Raw genomic sequence first — 22,795 nt, 5'->3', positions numbered from 1 at the left:
CGCTAGCTTTATTAGGTAGCTAGCTTCAGCACAATACATCTGCTAGCGACGGACTGTCATTTAAGCTAGGAAAATTAATGCTAACCGGCTAGGAATGATAACTGCTTTGAATATGCAGTCTGGATTAAATCAGTGACCCTTTGTTTCAGATATTACTTAGAATTTTGAGTGCTTGATTTGTTTGTTATCATGTAAATTGGATTATTTGTTGTACACAAACATAGAGCTAGACAGGAGTAGCAACAATACGTTGACCGGAATTGGCAGCACAAAAATATGGAAGACTAACAGACTGTTAAACATTCCATACAACCAAACCTGTGACCAACGTTGCATGAGACTCTGCGTAGGCTTGTTTGATTAATGGCTGATTAGCACCATCCTCATGACTCGCCCCATTGCCAGCTCCCATCTGCCAGCGCAACTCTCACCGGACTAGTTCTCGCAGGCCGTAACTGGTCTCGATGGGAACTGAATGTGCAATTTCGAGCCGATCGATATAATCCTCAGCGGTGTATTACAGAGCGCTCGGAATAGAAACAGGCATTGGATTTTCTGTGCAGCATGCTCATTGTCTCCATGTGTAGTATAAAGGTGAAATGCAATAAAGGGTAAGATCTTAGTGTGTTTCACATTTCCTTTTTAAAGCCTTACAAAGTATTCACACAGGCAGCACTCGAGATTACCTCTCTTCATGTCTCCCACAGGTCTGCAAACAGTGAAAGCTCGTCTGCCCGCCGTCTGCTTTATTGAGTACTCAGTACTCCCAGAACTCAATATCACTGTGTGTATGTGCGTGCCATGCCTCTACACACAGCTTGTGGTTATCACTACGTACTCTAAAGGGAAACACTGGTACAGCCTGGCAGAAAGATGACGGTGTGGAAAAACTGATTAGTCACTTGTTTGCTTGTTATGTGCTTGCTTTGATTGTAGACATACAGCCCTGCAGGTCTGCAACCAACAAGTATCATCTGATTAATATGTCAGTGTCCCAGAGCCCAAGGTCATGCCTTTTTCTTTGGCATGAAGAAGAACAGCAAGTCTTTTCTAGATGTTTTCCTGCACAGTAGAGGCATGTGTGGCAGATGCAGAACACGTGCGCAGTAATGTAGGGAATGTGTTTCTTGCTGATCTGTATTGATCAAACCATGCCGCACAACTGAGCCTGATTGGAGCTGCGGAAGGTCTTTGAAAAAGGATGCTGTTGTGAGGTTTGGTGATATGAGTCTAAACAAGCAGATTAGCTGTGGGTCAAATAAAGTTTAGGCTTGAGAAAACGTTCCATCCATCCATTATCTATACCGCTTATCCTGTTCAGGGTTGCGTGGGGCTGGAGCCTATCCCAGCTGTCTTTGGGCGAGAGACGGGGTACACCCTGGACTGGTCGCCAGTCAATCACAGGGCCGACACATAGAGACAGACAACCTTTCGCACTCACACCAACAACTATGGGCAATTTAGAGTCACCAATTAACCTTACAAGCATGTCTTGGGACTGTGGGAGGAAGCCGGAGACCCCGGAGGGAACCCACGCATGCACGAGGAGAACATGCAACATGAAATGCCCAACTTGCCCAAACCGGGGTTTAAACCGGTGACCTTCTAGCTGTGAGGCAACAGCGCTAACCACTGCACCACCGTGCAGCCAGTATGACATTCAAATCTGTCAAATTTAGAGTAAAATTGCTGATAAAGCAGGGTATATTTTAGGGCGTGGCTGCGTGTGATTGACAAGTCGCTACATGGAATCAGGATAGCGACGTAGCAATGTATCATAACCACCAAATATGGTTCCAATTGTGGCTCCAAAAAACAAAATGACAAGTGCAAAAATGCCAATATAAAAGCCCCAAAACAGTAATTCCCAATGGGTCCCAATGGGCGACGCCACCATTGTATGTCCGCTTCTTATACACAGTCTATGGTTTGAAACTTCTGCCACTGTCCCCCCAAGTGTTTTGGGGGGCTGGTAACTGTTCTACTGATGACATTGACAAGATAGATAATTACTCTAAGCAGTAGTTGTAGTTCTAATAAGCAACAACAAGCCACACAAGTATATAATTGGGTGGAACTAGATCGCAGCTCCACTGTAAAACTGTACCAGTGTACTCTCTCTGTGTGGTCACATGTCTCTGGACACACACGCTGAATAAAACATGTTACTGACCCAGAAGCCCAAGTCCAATGATTGAGTACCAAATAACTTCCCTCTGCCTCCATTATCTCTATTTGGCCTGCCAGTTTCAGAGGGCACGAAATTAATCAGCCGAACTCATTCAGCTCAGGCTAATTATAGGCGGAGAGCTCAGTACGCCCCTGAGTCACAGCCTCCAACTAAGGCTTTTCGGTTTAGAGTAAATGCTTTGTAATGCCCGCAGGTGCCTACTCTTACCAAGAAGTGTTACCTTTGAACAAATAGGTGCTTGACTTATTCCCTCTTTTCTTTATTCTTATGCAAAAAGCCAGGCCAAAGCAAACGGTCCATGGATGGGACTGTTCTTTCTTTCTTGCCCCGGCTGGCCTTGACTAAGTCTATTTCCATTATCCCACCCATTGATTCGCTCCATCGCCTTTCTTGTGCCTGTGCTGTTAATGTAATTGAACAGTGCTTTTTTTTTTACTCGCCTCTGTCCTCCTGGCATGAGTACCCACCCACACACACACACAGATACTCACGCTCGCTCCCTCTCCCTCTCTGTGCCAGATGTTGCCAGAGCCATCGAGCTGCTGGAGAAGCTGCAGGAGTCGGGTGACGTGCCCGGTCACAAGCTTCAGTCTCTGAAGAAGGTGCTTCAGAGCGAGTTCTGCACAGCCATCAGAGAGGTGAGTCAAAGTCAAGGACGGGAGCCGCTGGAGTGTGAACGCCAACATGACACATGTCTTTTCAGTCCTTTTCCTTCTCCAAATGTATTTATTTATTCAGTGTTTTATTGTGGTGACCTTGTCAAACCAGCCGTCCTTGCTATGTTGTTTAAGCAGTTCTCTTTCAGTCAAGCTGTTGCTCTACCACCTTGCTGTTTAGTCCAACTCAAGACCTGAATGCCTTTTCAGTTTATACTGTGAAGTAGGAAGTCTTGAAAAAAATATGAATGCATGGTAGCATACTTTTTGTTTATTGTAGCACAGGATAGCAAGTGCAGTCTCTGCCATGCTTTTTGTTATGGTCAATTTAAGTCGTAGTATGATTAGCAGAGCATTTACCTAATACCTAAAGTAGTGATAAGCTAGTGCAACCTGCTGCTATTGCTATGCTAAAAGCTGTAAGGTGTTCTTCCATGATTTGCATACCATAAGTAGGGTTATTTTAATACCAGAATTGCAAAATTCGATACGGTAGGCTACTAATGAAAATAAAAAGATATATTTCTGTAGTCAATAATTGTGCAGTGTGTTCTCCCAGGTCGGGGAAGGTCCGTCTACAACAGACGCTAACATTAGCACCTTTATGAGACACCAAAATGACTTCACAAAACGTCTGTAGGACGGAGGGCGGAGCAGACAGACACACAGAGCGACTTTAGATGCAGGCAAACTAAACCCTGAACCTTCCTGCGGGGTTGTACTGAGTAGACATGTTAGTTTGTTGTTAAGAGCTGTGAAAAAAAGCTGTTATTTTTCCATTTCACAGCTTTAGTTACATTCAACGGCACTCTCTTTCTCCACTTCCTGTCTGTGTCACTCGACCACTTGCGGCAGATTTGGGTTGAGCTGATTATAGACGTGTTTTTCTTTAAAAGCTTTGGAAGCTTTCGGTACTCTCGAACGTAAAAATAACAGAGAATAAGAATAACTTTTCCTCTCTGTGTCTCAGCGTTTTGAAACTCAACAGTAAGCTTAGAGGAATTACGGCTATAAGACCCAAATGTAAGCATGTACCTTTAAGCCACTGCTGTGTTACATCAATCAACATTGACTGCAACATAATGAGAGTGTCAGATTATTGCTCTGCCTTATCACTGCTGAGGCACACAACCACAGAATCCACACAGCGCACGAGAGAATTACGAGCATTTCATAAACTTGAAGGTTTGAAGCTCGTTACGCTGAATTTCAATTAAGCAAATCGCTGTTAAATATTGGTTTTAATCACATTTTACACGGACGAATTAAAGTGTGAAATATAAACAGGACTTCTTGTTTTTTTTCCCGCCTCTTGTTAAAATGCTTTTCATTCACATGCAAGCAAACAGCCACCCACAGATCCATCATCTTAACACCATTTATCAAGAGGACGTGGTACAAAGCAAACAAGAGCATTCGCTCTACATGACACCGCTACACGGGCTGATAACCACACAGCTTGTATATTTAGTGTCCTGTCTGTTGTGATATGTCCTACTGAAGCATCACTGAAGCATGTATTTGTTCAGCAAACAGGAGTTTAAAGAGCAGATAAACAAAAGCCACAATGGCCTCCCTGTTTGAAGATAAACAAAATGAACATGTAAATTGTCCGGGGAATTAAATGCAGACAATTAGCTGATTTTATTAGTATATAGTTGGAAGTTAAATTGGATTTTCTAGATGGAGTTATGTTGTAAATAAAGGACATAATATTCTGGGATATTGATCTGCATCACTGGACCAGCTGCTGAAATCTCAGGTTTACCAAACTCACTTTTTAAGACATAAAAGTTTATTTTGTTTCCTGAAATATTCATAAAGGAGTAAACTAAAGGCCTCATCTGATGCTACAGCAAATACAGCTACAAAATAAGCTCGTAGAATTGTATGAATGTTAGCTAGAACTTCTCTGACACAGAGAACTGTGAGCTTTTAGCGGCCATGCTAGCAGCGCAATTTCTTCTTTTTTTGGTCTTTTTATGCCTCTATTAGAGACAGTGGAAAGTGTCGAAAACAAGGGAAGAGAGAGAAGCAAAGATCCACGTGTGGGAGTGAATCCCAGAGCCGCCACGTCGAGGATTGTAGCCCTCCAGTATGGGACGCGTGATTTAACCGCTGAGCTAAACTGGCGCCCCGCTAGCAGCATAGTTTCAAAGATGTCAGTGTCTGTTTGGCTGTCACATGTTGGCTGTTTCACTACTGTGGTCCAGACTGTTAAATAACAACAACTATTAAATGGATTAAGCTGAAATGAATCATGTTTTCCCTCTCAGGAAATAGCTAAAGTGCTAACAAGCTAATTTTAGCATGCTAACACAGGGAAGTGTTAGCAGTTAGCTCACAGAGCTGCTAGCACAATTGTAGACTGTGGAGACATTTGAAAGCATTATGTGTCTCGGTCTCCTACTTTTTATTATTAAGGACACATTAATGCTGCCGTATGTTTATAGTCGCTTTCTTGAACTTTACAGAATCATAAGGTAGCAGTAGGATAAGTTCTAGCGTTCATGTCCTACATCACTCAAGTCTTATGTTTTATTTTAGGCTACTGAAACTGTTCATTGATAGAGAAGATTGTGGTTTTGGTTTATCATTGAAAAGGTCAAAATATTCTTATGTTTTATGCCAGCATTGGGATTTTTCAATATTTAAGACTACTATCTTTTCCAATCTTAACCAAGTGCTTCGAGCGGCAGGAATAAAATGTGCTTTTTATTTGATAAAAATATGGGCTGCGTTTCTTGAGCATTTTCCATCACGTATTAAATGTGGGATTTTGTTCATTTTTCAGTGTCTCATAATATAATAGAAAGTGCATCAACGCTGGTAATAACACCAATTAGGAGAAAAACAGAGCATTATTTGAACCCCCTGACATCACGCAGAGTGACAGAGAGGAAGAAAGCACTATAGTCTGCTCCTTTCACAGGGTCCAGCTCTGCTCTGGCACATCCTGACACCGACTGCACTGTCTGGCAACCGGCTGGCTGATCTCAGTGCCAGCCACTGGAGTGCAATGACAGTGATTCTCAAAAACCTCTTAAAAGAGGGCCGCAGCAGCAGCAGCAGCAGCAGATGTCCAAAGAAGTAGACCACTTTACCCGCAAAGAGCAGGCTGAACACTATCAGACACTGGGGATTATAGTCGATTACAGGTCTGTGACAGACAATGACACTACATCTTCTCTCCGTGCTGCTGAGGCAGCTGCAGAACAGGTTGTAAGTGCAGGCCGAGGCAAACTGTAGATTATTATTGTTATCATGCAAAGCATTAAAGGACTTCTTGTGGTAGAGTGTCACGGTTCTCAACAGCTGCGTCCTCAGATGCTCCGTTTGAATCGGAAACAATTAGAAGAGACAAACTCAGCATGGAGGGGGATCTCAGTGGGAAAACAGCAGTTAGCCTGGATTTAATGGCCCTGATATGCAAGAGCCACTCTGAATGCGTTTGTTGGTGACAAGAAATAGCGCTTACAACCAAAGGGTTCATTTACCACATGGCATCCCTCTATTTCAACCACAATAAGACACACTCAACACTTTGAAGAGTCACAGTGGGGGTTTGGAGTATTAGCCCATTTACTTCAACTCACGTACATACAGTATGCTTTACTTTGCCGTCATTTGTAAACCAATGTGTTTTTTGAATGTGCTTTTCCTATTGTTGGAATATAGTTGGTAATCCTTTCCCAAGAACTCTTCATCTACTGTTTCGTCACACGCATAGTTAGCAGACTGATGGGTTTTATGGTGGTAAAGAGAGCTTCAAGGCGTGAGAGCAACCTTTTAAACCTTGAAAAAAGCTGTCAAATCCACATTAGGGAACCTTCATATTCCCCTCCTCTAATTTCCATGAGATTGAAGTTGCAGGTAAATATTTGCCTCTGGGAGCAAAGCAAAATTTGCGTCTTTGCTTTGTGTGGATTCGAAACTTGATGAGTTTTACCTGGCGATGTTGCAGCCTCAACTTATAACCCTTTCCCACCAAAAGTAGGGCGTTGACGCGTTTTATTTTTTCAGACCCGGGAAGACCCGCTAATAAATGCCGATTGTCTCTGTTCCCATTGCCCGTAGAGTATACTCCTGTGGGTCTCTTTTCTGCTGCGTCACTGTCTGACGTCACAAATGCGCCGGAAACAGGGTTAGTAAACAGTGTTTTGTTACGGTGGTTAGGCCTTTATTGTATCTATTACGCATTCAGTCTGTTTATCAAACTCGGAGCCGACAAATTTGGAACGATGTTCGAGCGCTGCTCGGACGGAGACAGCGGAATTTGTAGCTGAGATGACAAGGTGTTGCAGAAGTTATCGACGGAGCATAGCATCGCGCCGGAAAGTGGGAGATAAGCGTGTTGACACAGGTTTTGTGTTCCCATCAGTGCTGATCGGAGCCCACTAAGCAAAAGAGCCAGGTGTTAGTGAGTTTTATAACCAGTGGGAACGCGTCTCAATAGAGTGTTTGTGGTTGGTTCCTTTTGGCACTTCCCTAGGACAGGAACTTTGCCCTTTCTGAAACTTAATGTTCAATGGTATTTAATTCCAGTCGCCACATTGAAGAAGAAAAAGGCTTCCAATCACCTCAAAAGTTCTTTATGCCTTATCGTAAACTGACTCCCGGCACCGACACGACTGGCAGCCTCTCCAGCCCTGAATTTCCCTCGGGATCAATAACGTATCTTTCTGTCTGTCTGCTTGTCTGAGACATTGATTAAAATGCCAAAAAAAACCTGGTATAAATCTTCAATGAGAACAGTTTTCCTCAATTTTAAAGCCTTTTTTGTACTCAATGCTATAAACTCAAATGCTGATTCATTATGCAACTCCTCTCGAGTCGAAACACCCATAACACGCAGGTTAAACTGTTAGACCAGCCCTCCTGTTAATAATTTTGATCACACACACCTCTGTGACATTTCATTACTTCGGATGACCTTTCTTTCAAGTCCGGGCTTTGTGCAATCTTTGATAAGACTCCTTTCTCCTCACATAGAAACGATGATGCAGCAGAGCCTGACAAGATGGACATACGAATCTTGTCTATTGAGTTTAAAGGCGGTGCTGTAAGTCCACTTCCATGTCCCGATTCTGTACGTCAATAGATTTTACTGCACATGAATCAGCCTTGTTAGGGATGACAGGGAATAGAGCACATTCAGCAAATGACAAAAGAGACGGAGTTTGATGAGCTGCTTGTCTTTCATCGCCACATTTATCAATGACGGAGGTGGGGAGGGGGGGATCTCTGGGTCTGTGCGTTAGTCTCTCTGCATCAGCCTGAATGAGTTGTCGGGGTCAATCAGCCTTGCAAATGGGAAAGGAAGGACACAAGACGAAATGACTGGAAGAGCTAACCAGCTGGAAATGATGGAGAGTGGGAATTCGCAGTGTATTGGGTTAGAGAGTCCCAGTCGACGAACACAGGAAGATAGAGGAAAAAAAAAAAGCAGGCCGGAGTGATCGCATCTTTCATCAGCTTTCACATCGCTGCTGATTTTCCACTTCGGCAGAGATTTTCAATCAACATAATTGACTGTGTTCTTTTTATAAAGCGAGGGCGGAGGATTTGAGTTGACTCCATTTTGATGCCTCTGCCTCCTACATCACATTAAGCCAAAGGATGAAAGGTACATTAAGTGGGTGCGTGCAAGTTCAATATTTTCCCTCTGTGCCATGGTTTGCACCGCCGGGGAGGGAATGTGTATTGTTAAGTCCTGTGCGTGGTTTTCATCCTCTTCCAACAACATCACCCAGGCTAAAACCTCTTTCGACCTCCCTTTTACCCATCCCCCTCCCTCCTCTTCATCTCTCTGACTCAGTAAAGGAAGCAGGAAGCCATGGTTACAAGCAGCGTTGTAACATCAGTTTTCCCCGCAGGCATCTCCTTCTATTCTCCGGCTTTGTGGCGTCCTCCTTGTAGGTGGCAGCGCTGGTATCCTATCAGGAATGGCGTATGTTTTTGCGTACATGATTCACCCTAATCCGCTGTTTGGTTGAGCCAGAAACATTTTAGAGAGGTGGACTGAAGTGTTTTTTTAGGGACGGACGGGGAAGACGTCCAACAAAAGTAAAGTAGCAAAATATGCCTGCGGGACAACTTGCCTTTTTAGAGCAAAGTGCAGCCAGAACAATAGCCGGCTGACTTTTAAAAGCACACAGCTATTCGGTCCTTGTTCTGTTATTTAGGGCACTGCTTTGAGGTTAAATGCATTGCAAGACATTTAATGTGTCTTGTCTCTGTTAATTCTTATACAGAAAGAAATTAAATATGTTCAACAACAAGGAAATACTGTAAGTAACAGAATTTGAAAGCTTAATTATTGTAGTAACAGTGCTTGATATGATGATAAAGAGTCGAAGCAACAGAGAAATTATCCCCTGACTCAGCAGTTGCCCTAGATTTCAGCTAGCATTTAAGTGTCTGTTAGCTAATTGTTTTGTTTTTGACCAAAGCTTTTCTGTTTTTATTCAGTGCTCTAGTAAGTGCTGTTTCAAGGCCTAACAGGCAAAGTAATTCATTTAAATAGCACACTGTACGCTATCTGCACACCGCTAAACAGACGCAAAGTTAGCAACTTGCTAGCTTGTCACCATAGCAAAGTAATTAGCATCTAAAGAGCAAAATAACTTCCCAAAATAAGAAGCTAGAGACAACTAAAAAACAGATGCAAAGTTAGCAACTAGCTAGCTTGTCACCATAGCAAAGTAATTAGCATCTAAAGAGCTAAATAACTTCCCTAAATAAGAAGCTAGAGATATAAATATATATAAATAAATATAAATACAGATTGTATGTTCTATGTTAAGTTCAGTATTTTATATACTGTTGTTTCCAGACATAGCAGAGCAGCTATTTTTAGTGGAAAACCTCACAGTACACTTTCTGCCAAGCATCAAAGACAGACACAAAGTGAGCAATAAGCTAGCTTGTTGCTTAACACAGCAGAGCCATTAGCTGTGTAAGAGCTAAATTACGTCCCCAAAGGAATATCTGGAGACAAACACAAGCTGAAGATGGAGTTAATATTTGGAAAAACACAACATCAAATTCATGCTTACATAACTCAATGGCTGCTGGATGGGTAAATACAGATTGTTGGTATGTTAGCTTGTTTAGGTTTGGTGGCCCACAACTTTACTGTTATGTACTTTATCTATTTGTTTGTCGTTAGTCATAGCAGACCAGGTTTTTTTAATGGAAAAACTCCTGCACGCTTTCTGCCCAGTGCCACAGACAGACACAAAGTTAGCAATAAGCTAGCTTGTGAGCACAGCAGAGCCATCAGCTGCTTAAGAGCTGAATTACTTCCCCAAATAAATATCCAGAGACAAAAGCAAGCTACAGGTTGAGTTAATATTGGAAATACACAACATGAATCAAATGAATGCTAACGTGGCTGCTGGATGGGTAAATACAGAATGTTTGCTAACATGTTAGCCACTTCACGAAGGGATTATATATCAATGCAGTGTTTTGTTGCACCAATGTGGCCCTAAAAATACATTCATGTTGCTTTATTACTAATTCAAACCTTAACATACATTGTGCGCGCACTTAGAACCACATAGGAATCACAACCGCCTGTCTAGTTATTTTTAACTATGCCTGGGCACTGTCAGACCGCACTAAATAGGGAGCAGGATCAAATATCACACACAGTAAATGAGGAAAGAGTGCAAAAATGTATTATAGTGTGACAGGCAGCTTCCCCAGAGCTCAATTAAGCCTTCAACTGCAAAATAAGTTTTAAATCCATCACTGACGCACCCTGGGAGTGAACTCAGTATACTCTTCTTCAACCCAAATATTATATAAGCATTTTAGATTCATCTGTAACACTCCTGTTGTGTTTGAAAGGAGCCATTACTGAACATTTATGTGATGGAGACAAACGTTTGAAAGCATAAGAGCCATTACTTTAACTCTTCGATAAAGCCAGTCAGATTCCATGTCTGGAATGTGCTAGACAGTTGCAGGTAGAATAAATGGGTGTAATTAGCGTTTGGAGTACTGTTTCGAAAAACATATCAGTAAGGGGGAGAAGAGAAGCCACTCTGCAGGCAGATAGTAGCAAGGCAAACCTTTCAAGGCATTCATAAAGCTGTGCTCAGCCTGAAAAAGTGCAAAGGTGGAAGAAGTCCCCGGGACAAGGTGTCATTTGGGAGTTGAGAGTGTTAGGACTGCAGGCTCCCTTTCTCCGAATGCATCAGCGATATGGATCTATGTTGCGGTTTGAAATGAGAAGCTGCACTCTCACAAACAGCTCCTCTTTTTTTTTTGTCTTTTAGATTCATGAGCAAACAAAACAACAGACGCTCAGAGATATATTTCCCTCTTCTCTGAGAACTCTACATACAAACATCTCAGGGATTGTACCCTATAAGTATACATCCCTTTGATGATTTCAGAGAAGCGAAGCCTTTGTAATGTTGTTCTGCGGTACGTCAAAGCCAGCAGGCGTGTTCGCTTCCGGGCAAGCTGCCATGCTTTGATGAGCGAGATCAGCCAGTGAGTGGAAACAGATGATTAAAATTCATTTCTGTGCCATGGAATCTGATGTATCATTGACAATAGTTTGGGGTTAATTTTGCACTGAGAAAATCTACAGTATATCATTACCCTGATTAAAATGAGATTGCTTATTTGCTCAATTAACTGCAACTGCTCTTAATGTAACATTTAAACAAAGAGATGTGTTGGTGCTTGAAAAACTTTTGTGCAATGTGTTCCGCACAAACTCAGCAAAAACTTTTCCTTTGAGACTTTTTACAATCAGCCAATACGTCTCAGTCATTATATACTTCAATCTCCACACTTACATTATCAGGGACATATCTGATTTTAAACTGACAGCTGCACTGCAGACTTCCGTGGAGATACATTTGAGCTACATTAAAGAACGCTCTTGCAAAAGGGTACGGTGGCCGAGAGAGGCAAATGCGCTACGGTGGCCCAAAAGATTCTCATTGGGGGAAACGTGCTGCAAATTCAGAAATTAAGCCAGTTCCAAAAAGACTGAACAGCGAGCACAAATACATAAACAAGACAAAGATATAAAGACACAAACGCACTAAAGAAATACAACAGAAAGTCCAGAGGCCTGTAGGGGGAGCATAAAGTGTACTTACACCTCATAGAGACCACTGCCTGCACCGCTAATTGAGCTAACTAGCTAACAGCAGCTACAATAAGCAGTGGCATCAGAAACCATTTCCATCCATCCATTATCTATACCGCTTATCCTGTTCAGGGTCGTGGTGGTGCTAGAGCCTAGCCCAGCTGTCATTGGGTCGGAGGCGGGGTACACCCTGGACTGATCGCCTGTCAATCACAGGGCTGACACAAAAAGACACCTACGGGCAATTTAGAGTCACCAATTAACAAGCATGTCTTTGGATTGTGGGAGGAAGCCAGTGTACCCCGAGAGAACGCATACATGCACAGGTAGAACATGCAAGCTCCACACAGAAAGGCCCACTATATCAGAACCAGGAACCTTCTAGCTGCGAGGCGACAGCGCTAACCACTGCAGCACCGTGCAGCCTCACAAACCATTTCACCCAATTGAAATCATGTGGGCTTGTGTAGCGCGTTTGCCCTTGTCGGCAGACATAAAGTTTGTGGGAAACTATACCGACCACACAACCTCATTCAATATCGCCTCGGTCTTGTTCTCTCTTTTACTCTTTGAACAAGTTCAGATGTAAGATGTCCTTAAAGACACGGAAAGGTCGGCTGTCTGCATCGATTCTGTCTGACTCAGCAAATAGCTTGTTTTTCAACCTACTGAACATACAGAAGCCCATATCCTGGCATCAATTCAGACCGAGACGTAATGTATTTCCGCCGTTCCTGGAGACTTTTATGGCTGTTTATGAAGTCAGCGCCAGATTGTGTCTCTATTTCCTGAGCTAAGAGTCTTATTTTCTAAGAAGGTGCCGCACAAATAAAAGAGCGCTATCCAGCTGAATTGTGACTAACACAAGTATAATCTTCAAGGCTGATACCTAAGCACCCTAAAACATTCTTGATACAGTAATTGAAATATTCTCGGGTGTTCATTCAGAGTTCTCGTCCTCCATTACCTGATTTGCCGCTGCAGAAAGTCGCCACATTTAAAAGGGATTTTTAGATGTGACTAAAAACCTTGAACAGTGCATTTAGGGCGAAAATAACGAGGTCTACACATTGTTTTCATGTGTTAAATAAACTTTAGAAGATCTTTTTCGAGTAGTACTTTTGTATAGTACAATTACAGCTACAGGATAGAATCACTCCGAGCGCCAGGTGTTTTCCATCACTCAGCCTGTTATTGCAGTCCGTGCCTGAACAGCCAGCTGTAATGGAACACCATTATTTGACTATGAAAATGAAGAGTGTGAGCTGGGGATTTCACTATTCATCCATGTGAATCATCATTATAACACCTGTCTCTCTCCATTTCTTGCAGGTGTACCAGTACATGCACGAAACAATTACAGTGAATGGCTGTCCGGAGTACCAGGCGAGGGCCACGGCTAAGGTAAGAGCTGCTTGGGGGATCTGACTCTGAGCTCTACATCAGTGATTATTAGCAATAAAAACATTATGACTGTAACAAATGAGAGGGGAACTATCTGTTAATCACATTACCAAGCTTTAACATCCTCATTTTCTTCTTCTGGTCAAAGCAGAATGAAATTACTGAAGTATGTTCTACTTTGCTAATGGCGCTCATTAAGAGTTTGTGTTTAATTAAGCAATAACATGTGAGAGTGACATTTTTGCAGGCGGGATTGATGCCAGTATCACATGCTAATGCATTTCAAAGGGGGTTTTTGCTGCTCTACCACCGTTTCATTATTTCTAATTATGTTTAGCTGTTGATGGAGCTATGGTGCAAAACATAAAGTAAAATTACTCAATTCAACTTGAGTTTAGTAACAACACTTTGACTTCTGGTTACAAGATGCACACTTCAGTCTCCTGGGTCAAAGTTCTGTCTTGTTTAAGTTGCCAACCACACCGTGAGTGACTTTCTCGCTCGTTGTAGTCACGTGACTTCCTCTCTCTTCATCAATACTACAGTCACAAGACGTTGCTGCCTTAATTAAAATATAAGTTGCTCAACCTCATCAATAGATTATAACCCCCTCCTGCCAACTAGAAGTAGAGAAGGGCCCTACCTCATACCGCTGCTCCCTGACACAACTGATAACAGCTAATTAATGGGCTAATGACCATCAAATTAGCCGTTTTCAAATGCTTGTGTATGAGTCAGTCTTTAAGATTTGTCTCCTGGATTGGGCTGTGCAGTACGATGAAATAACATGTAAAACTAATACAATCGAAACGATATGATAATTTTACAATTACGATGTGATAATGATACAATATGATACAATAACGATAGGATACGAAAGCGTAACGATAACGATAGAATAACAATAAAATAGTGATAGGATATGATATGATAATGATACCATAACGATAGGATAACGATACATTAACAATGCGAAAATGATGCAATAGTGATAGGATATGATACGATAACGATAGGATAACGATACGATACGATACGATACGATAACGATACGATAACAATAACGGTAACAATACAATAGTGATAGGATATGATACGATAACAATACGATAATCATACGATAATCATACGATAATCATACGATAACGATACGATAATGATACGATTACGATAACAATAACATTATGAAAAAAATGCGATAACGATACAATAGTGATACGATAACGATATGATAGTTTAATTGTCCCTTCCGCAAAATGTGTTTTAGGCTGCATCGCTGCACACATTCAGCTGTGTCTACAGTAGTTAAAAAACAAAAACAAACCACTGTATAGTTTACATTGTCTTGACGAGCTAACAGCAAAAGGAAATGTAAGTTCCACTGGAGAACCAGACACTGCCCTTAAAAATTTTTTGAATTTACTTTGACGACAACAAAATACATTTCTATAAATGCTAAATCCACAGCCATCCAATGTCTCACCAGCAACTTTGGTCAGCCCCAATCCACATTCAGTTAGCTACAAGAACGAACCCAGGAGGCTGTGTACCTGCAGCAAAAACAGACCCCTACATTTTACCCAGAAGAAACACCGAGAGTGTTTTACAAATGTGCTTAAACTGTAATTTCTGAAAGGCCTCATTTCCTTCAAAATGAATCCACAACAATTTCCCCCTCATCCTTTTTTCAACAATCTTCAGTCGCTAAATGCCTTTTGATTTGTGCTGCAAAGCTGTCTGTAAACCCACAAAATGTTCAGCCTGAATCACCAGATTAGACGCCTCTAGATTCCCATCTTTAATCTGCTGTACTCTCATAAGAAACACATTTCGTATGCTAACGCTGATGTCACTTTACATCCTGTTACACAACCTGAATGAAAAATGACTCTGTAAAACAATTTGTTTTTCTGTTGTCACAACTCACTGTATTAGATTGATTTCTTCATTATGCTCTTTTTGAAAGTCTTCAGCGTGTATCCAAACCGAACAAAGACAAATAATCTCTATTCCCTTTGCAGGCTTTGATATTTACCCAGCAGCTTTTTTTAGATGGCAGCTCATATCAGTTCATTGATTTATCTCGGATTGGATGCCAATCATTGAAAAAGCATCCGCTGCTTCTTCCATTCGACTATCTCTTATTCCGGGCAGATTTTTTGTGGCTGTTTTGAAACACAACAGGTTGAGGACAAATCACAAAGAAGACATTTTCAGGTGCAGCGTGAATGGAATAACCTAATTTTGCTCTACAATAGAGATGAGCTTGACCGCCTCTCTTGAGCACGACTGGTAATCAGCATCTCGCTGATGAGAGGCCTGTGAGAGACACAGGCTTTTATGAAAGAAAACAAAGAGTGAAGGGTTGTCTGATTTCATGTGGAGGGCGAGGATGATAAGATGCAGGGAGGAGGGAAAAAAAGAGATGAGAGCATCTCTCCGTCCTTCAGAGGCTCAACGTCCAGCTGGGTGCACTCCTCTTCAGTGGGCTACATCACAGGGAGTAGGTGGAGGAGTGAATTGAAAAGGAGGACAAAAACAGAGAGAAGTGTGGGTGTGCGTGTGTGTGTGCAGAGATTGTACCAGGCTTCAAATGCAGAGAGCTGCTTTTGTTGTCTTCTCTAAACAACACTGTTTGCGTTTTGAGTCCTATAGTGAATTGCAACTGAGCACTAGTTTTAAGGAATAGCTCGATATATCAATAAACACACTGATTTGCTTTCTTGTTGCAAGTTAGATGAGAAGATTGATGCCCCCCATGGCTTTGCATAAAGTATGGATCTAGAGTCAGGAGGTGATTAGCTTAAATTAGCATTAAGACTGAGAGCAAGGACACCTTTTAATATTTTATTTTTCATGTGTACACAGAAAAGAGCACGAACAAGTTTGTGTGAAATGTCTTTAAAGAAAAGATTTTGTTGCATGAAGTAGCTACAGCCCCACTATGATTAGCCTAGCTTAAATAGGTGCTGAAACAGCTAGCCTCTCAACAACTTCAAAAATACATCTCGAAAGATCATTCTTCACGAGTTATATCGTATTTGCTTAATGTGTACACATAAGTGTCAGAACAATAATTTTGATGGATATTTCTTTCTATTTTTTGATGAAAAGATTGCGTTGCGTCAGTGAACTAGCTACAGCAAGGAGATTATTAGCCTAGCTTAAAAAGGTACTGGAACGAAGGGGAGAACAGCTAGCCTGGCTCTCAATAACTTGAAAAATACACCTTCCAGCACCTCTAAAGATCATTCATTCACAAGTGACATCTTATTTACTTAATATGTACACTATTCTTTGATGAAAAGATTGCTTTGTGTCTGTGTATGAGGTACCTACAGCCAGGTTATTAGCCTAGCTTAAATGGCTATTGGAAACAGGAAGAAGCAGCTAGTCTGGTTTTGTCCAACATATAGCAGCTCTAAAGATAACCAATCAGCAATTTATGTCTCTCGTCAGTATTTTTGACTGTAGACAACATCTATCCACAAACTTCACCTCACCAACGTTTTGCTTTGTTTGCAGTTAGCTTAATTAGCGAGCTTTAGAGGCTCTAACAGACATATTATGACAGAGCTAAGCTAGCTGTTCCCTCTGAAATAGCATGCTAAACATTGCTGAGATAATCCCATGTTGTCTCTATACTTAAATCAATATTCCTACTTCAATGGAAAGACTATTCCTTAATATAAAAAACATTGCATTCCCTTGAAAAAGAACAGTTTCTTCCGATGCTGCATTTGGAATATCCCCTGTCATTTGTCAAGTGGGCGCCATCGTTTGATCTAAAGAAATAACATCTTATGAGTAGAGCAGAGTCATTTCACTCTACAAAGAAGCTGTGACAGCTGATCTGGAGGGAAAAAAACGTTTCTGTCTCTTTTTTCGAAGCCTGAAGCAACCATGAAGACATGATTTAAGCGGCTTTAAAACTTCTTCCTACTTTTCTCTTTGCCCCCAACTTTTAGAAGTTACTGCTCCCTCTGTATTAAAATTGCATATCCACAGTGCAATTAATCACACAGCTAATGGCCTGAGCTGGCTTAGCTGTGGGGACACTCAAAACTGGGAGCAGTGGATCATCCAAAAACTTTTTCAACTCTCTCTTGAGATCATCACTAAACTGGGCCACAGTGCCAATTGCATCCAATCAGCATCATATAGTTTGAAAGGAAAAAAAGACGCATACTTTTGGACTGGTATTGGAAAATAAGCCTATAAGCTGCTGCAGCAATACTGATGAAATATGTGAAAAATGCCCACACTTCTGTTCCTATGTCTATTGAGTGCATCAGTTACTTAGATGGCAAATCTCCCGACACTTTAGATTTGTGTTTCACCTGCACAACCCGATTCTCTTTGATTGCTCCGTTAATTAAATCAATCTAGCCTCTAATTCCTGGCTCGAGGCCCTTATTACTGATCTTAATGGAGACAGGGACTATGAGAGCTGTTAGGGCTCAAGAGAAAATAATGGGAGCTGATGATCAAGTGACTTCAGATGTATGGACTGTACAGTGTGGTTACCAAATAGGTATGCTTTGGAAAGCTATTCATTTAAAATGCCTCCAGTGTGGCCGGCCATCTGCCAGATTGTTTTTTTGTTCGCAGAAAGCAAGATAAAGTTGTGAAGGTCGATGTGCCGTGAGGCCTGGGAGGCGACGGCGTGCATGCTGAGGAGCTGCCTTTTAGCTTCACAATGGGACGGGAGGGAGGAGGGGAGGAAGAAAGGGAGAAAGACAGAGAGAGAAAAGAGAAGGAGGGAGAGGGGAAGTTGGCAGAACACAATAACCAGATTAAAACAGTCAGCGGGAGAGAAGAGGGAAATGAGAGGAACCGTTTGAGCAGAAATGAACGTGGATGTGAGGATGCATATGAATATGTAAACGAGAGCAGAGATGCTGCCTGGAGGGAGCGTCAAAGACCTCAAAGTGCCAAGCTACTTGCGTGCTGCTGGGGAATTTGGATATACACCCGCAAAAGCTTCTGACAGCACCTCCCCTCCTCTACTTTTTTATCCTCCTTTCCCCGATCTACCTCGCACATCATAGATGATGCCGCCTCGACAGGCAAGCACCTGTGGCAACACATCTGTGGATCAGTGGGCACGGGGTGTCTCACTCTCTGTTCGTCTGCCATTAGCTTTCCCAGGCTCGCCTAACAAGCTCCTGGGTGCTTTGTTCTCATGGTATAAGGCGCGAGGAGCTTGGCTTGTGGTTCAAAGAAACCCCGCAGACAGCGAGCAACATCAACCAGCTGGTGGAGTTACTGAGGGTGAAAGTTGTCTGGCTGCTCCTCCACTGTGAACTTGGATGTGTTAATCCATGTGCTTAGAAAGCCAAAGAGCTTCTCGTGTGGAGTCTAAATCCCCGGCCCTGAGTAAATCCTGACTCTTTGTAATTGACGTCCACCTTCAGGATCATTTTGTCATACATATTAAATTTGCTCCTTTGCAGTCACTTTGAGCACGATAACGAAGACTAGAAGCCTGTGCTGACTGCAAGACTTTCAAAATCTCATGCATTTGCATCCAAGACAGTTGTCGTTGTGATGATTGGTTGCAAAACTACACATTTGCATCCATAAAAGGTGCACTGATCACACTATTCAATTTAGAAATCACACAAGAAGTCACTGTATGTGTGTTTCCTTCCTCCCCTCTTGCCCTGGTTAGCCATTGATAATGCAGGTCCAAATGAATTCTGTGGTAGGTTAAGATCCAACAAAACATGTTTCCAAATGGTAGCGGTGTATGGGACAGTTTAACAAGGTCAAGATGTGTTGAGAACTCGGAGTAAGGCACAGATCCATCATTGGCCTTAAACATTTGGCAGGCAAAGGCAAGTCAGATTAGATTAAATAAACCTTTATCGTCGGAGTTCTTGAGATCAGTCTTGGTCTCGAGATCTGTCCCAGGACCACTTTCTGAAGGTCTCCTCTTTGAATCTACTGCCTTTTTACTTGGTCTGGTCTCGGTCTCAAGCAAACAAGACTTGGGATTCATTACAAGATCAAGCAAGACCACAACTGGATGGATATCACCAAGTTTCCTGTGTATTGTCTGAAAATGTTCACTTCAAATATAAAAAATAACTTGACTTACAGGCCACATTATATGCCGATGAAAGAGATCAATGAAGAGGGATTTTAACAAGTGTTCTGTGGGTGTTTTTATGGTAAAGTGGACCTTTTAGAGCAATTTGAACAGTGCATTGGTTTGCACATTGTTCAACTTTTTGTTTGGTGTCATGGAGTGTCAGACTTACGCTGGTCTGGACTTGGTCTTGACTTGGCCTTGGCCTTGGCCTTGGCCTTGGCCATCACTCGGCCTTGGCCTGCCTTGGTCTTGGTCTTGGTCAAGACTCTGCCTTTGCTTGTCTTGGTCTTGGTCTTGGTCTTGGTCAGGACTCTGCCTTTGCCTGTCTTGGTCTTGGTCTTGACTCGGCCTTGGCATGCCTTGGTCTTGGTCTCAACTTGGTCTCAATCCTTCAAAGCAGGGGTGGCCAACCCTGCTCCTGGAGAGCTACCTTCCTGCATGTTTTAGGTTTCTCCGCACTCTAACATACCTGATTTGAATGTTTTGCTCATTATCAATCCCCTGAGAAGCTTCAGTTGGTTGATAACGAGCAGATCATTCAAATCAGGTGTGTTAGACTATTGACAAACCTAAAACATGCAGGAAGGTAACTCTCCAGGACCTGGGTTGGCCACCCCTGCCTCAAAGTCTCCATACAATCTGTTTCTGGTCATCACTTCTACTACACTACTTCATTGCCTTGAGAAGAATTTTGTCTCGGGCATCCAGGACATGAACATGTAAGATGTAGCAACACACATGTACAACCAAATCACAATTAATATGCAGTATTACACACAGATCTATAAACACAAGAACATACACACCAACAATAAATAACATGCTGCATTTTGTCCCTCTCTATGAATCCTGAGCCTGACTCTTGCAGAAAATGCAAATGCTGACTGCTTCGTGAACAAGCTTGATTAGGCCATTGTTTGAGAGAATCAAAGGGAATACCTCAGTACCTGGATGCTGTTACCTGTTCAGCTCTCTCCCCATTGATTAAAACTGGGCTGTGATCACCACCGGACCTTGGATCAAAGACAATTTATTCCGTTTTTATGATGGCCAAACATTCCCTATTTTGAAAGTGGTATTTAACTGTGAACAAAAGTTTGGTGTCCATACGATTTTGAGCTTTTCATATGATGTTAGGGGTTTGATTAATGACTACATTTCCCATAAAGCCTGTTATCTCACGACAAAGAAGAAGATATTTAAGCATGGAAGTTTTTGACCTTCCTGAGCGACGCACTTAAACTTTTAATCTTCTTTTTCTAGGTTTAAACTAATTCAACCCATCCCCCGTGCTACGCAGTATAAATAGAAGCTGACAGCAATTATACCCCTAAAAGAAGTTAAAGTTAGTTGAAAGCCTTTTTTTGTAATCTATTCCCCCATCTTGCTTCTCTTCCTTCAGGCTACAGTCGCAGCCTTCGCAGCCAGCGAAGGTCACTCCCACCCGCGGGTGGTGGAGCTACCCAAGACGGAGGAAGGGCTGGGCTTCAATGTGATGGGCGGCAAGGAGCAGAACTCACCGATCTACATCTCCCGCATCATCCCCGGAGGCGTGGCCGAGAGGCATGGCGGCCTGAAGCGAGGGGATCAGCTACTGTCCGTCAATGGAGTGGTATGTCCAACCAGACTTACATTTCGATTCAGCAAAGACTTTTAAAATAGCAGTAAGACTAAGCTAGAGGACAGCTTCTAGAAATAACGCTAGAAGGATACCTACAGCTTCATATTTTGACGTGTTGGGCCACTGACCAAGCTGCCGTGTTTGATTACTTGGGAGGAAGAGTGTCTTAGATGAGAAGAGAGACTCCATGTATTGATTGGAGGGTTTGCATAGATAAGCTTTCTGCACTGATTCATTATTTATGCCGGCTTCCATAATTGAAATATTTCCGCAGCTTCGCACAAAATGGATCCGTGCTTGATTTGTAGTTTGACATATGAGTCAACAATCAGAGGAATGATTGAGATCAGAGTGCTGCAAATGTCTTGAGCAAGGAGCAGCAGCTCCAACAGCTTGTTTACATTTAATATAACAGGATATTAAAACTGGAGGATGGGTTACTATTTTTAGAGATATATTCAAATCAGCTTCCTTTAAAAGTCCACTCTCTATCTGTTTCCAGAGCGTGGAAGGCGAGCACCACGAGAAAGCGGTGGAGCTGCTGAAGGCGGCCAAGGACAGCGTGAAGCTGGTGGTTCGCTACACCCCCAAAGTGCTGGAGGAGATGGAGGCCCGCTTTGAGAAGCTCCGCACGGCCCGGCGGCGCCAGCAGCAGCAGCTCCTCATGCAGCAGCAGCAACAGCAGAACCTGACCTCTCAGCAGAACCACATGTCGTAGGTGAGGCGCTTCATTGCTTTAAGGGTGAGGGGGGGCAGAAGCCGAGGAGCATGAGGTAAACAATGTGTAAGAAGAGGATGATGAGCCAATTCCAAGTTTTAATTGGCGCTTCATACAGCTCAGTGCACTTGCCTAAGTTGCAAAGAGTTTAGTTTACTGGTTTCAGCTGCAGAATAATGTAATTTCCCCACATTTTCTGCTTCCCATTTTCACAGCCTCTCTGGGGTTTAAACCAGAAATCCTAAAACCAGTCACATACCTGCTTCTTTTAAGGAATACTTAACATTTTAGGAAATATATATGCTAATATGCTTTCCAGCTGAGAGTAGGATTAAAAGATCGATAGCACTCAGGATGCTTAACATGGCGCCACAGTCAGAAGGCTGTTAGCTCAACTTAGCATAAAGACAGAGAGCAGAAGAAAAAACAAGCTCTGTCCAGAAACGTTGACATAAAAGCAAAGGATTTTGGGGGATATTGTCTTTGATTGCCATGAAAAAGACACAGCAACCCTGTAAATCCATTAATCCAAACAAGGCCCTGCTAGAGAGCCCCTTCTTCCAGTCATTATGCTAAGCTAACTGTCTTTCAACTGTAGCTTCTTATTTAGCAAAATGATTCAAGTAAGGTATCAATCTTTTCAGCAGACTCCCAGCAAGAAAGAAAAAAGGGTTATTTCCAAAAATGTCAAACTATTCCTTTACCACCTATATTTACTCACCGACTGAAAATAAAGTTCACAAAAAAGTTCATATTTTGCTTTATTGTTTTGTGGTGGCTTAGTGTCCCAGTCTGGGCTGCTGAGCCTGAGGTGGACTTAGGTCAGGTTTGGATGAGAACAGTTTATCTTTGAGCTTCAACACGCCTTTGTTTTGGATCAAAATATTAGGTTATTTTAGGACTATCATGCAGAGAAAGAAGATGAAGAAAGCAGACGCACAAATACAGAGTTAGCTTTTATTATTTTCCTCATGGGCATGTGCAAAGTCT

The 22,795-nt window shown here is 42.3% G+C and overlaps 1 protein-coding gene across 1 annotated transcript in view; it reads left to right on the top strand.

The window, feature by feature from the left end:
• lin7a (lin-7 homolog A (C. elegans)) overlaps positions 1 to 22,795 on the top strand; it is a 41,042-nt gene that overhangs the window by 14,379 nt on the left and 3,868 nt on the right. Inside the window, exons 2-5 of the mRNA XM_069670996.1 lie at positions 2,711 to 2,829; positions 13,298 to 13,369; positions 20,869 to 21,078; positions 21,590 to 21,805. Coding sequence (XP_069527097.1) covers positions 2,711 to 2,829; positions 13,298 to 13,369; positions 20,869 to 21,078; positions 21,590 to 21,805 — 617 coding nt within the window. The remainder of the gene's footprint in view (positions 1 to 2,710; positions 2,830 to 13,297; positions 13,370 to 20,868; positions 21,079 to 21,589; positions 21,806 to 22,795) is intronic.

The sequence above is a fragment of the Semicossyphus pulcher genome, unplaced genomic scaffold, assembly GCF_022749685.1.
Source record: "Semicossyphus pulcher isolate SPU_LCO1_2020_fin unplaced genomic scaffold, fSemPul1.0.p SCAF_20, whole genome shotgun sequence".
Lineage (NCBI taxonomy): Eukaryota > Metazoa > Chordata > Actinopteri > Labriformes > Labridae > Semicossyphus > Semicossyphus pulcher.
Note: the sequence above shows the minus strand (reverse complement) of the source record. Positions and strands in the feature narration are given on the sequence as shown.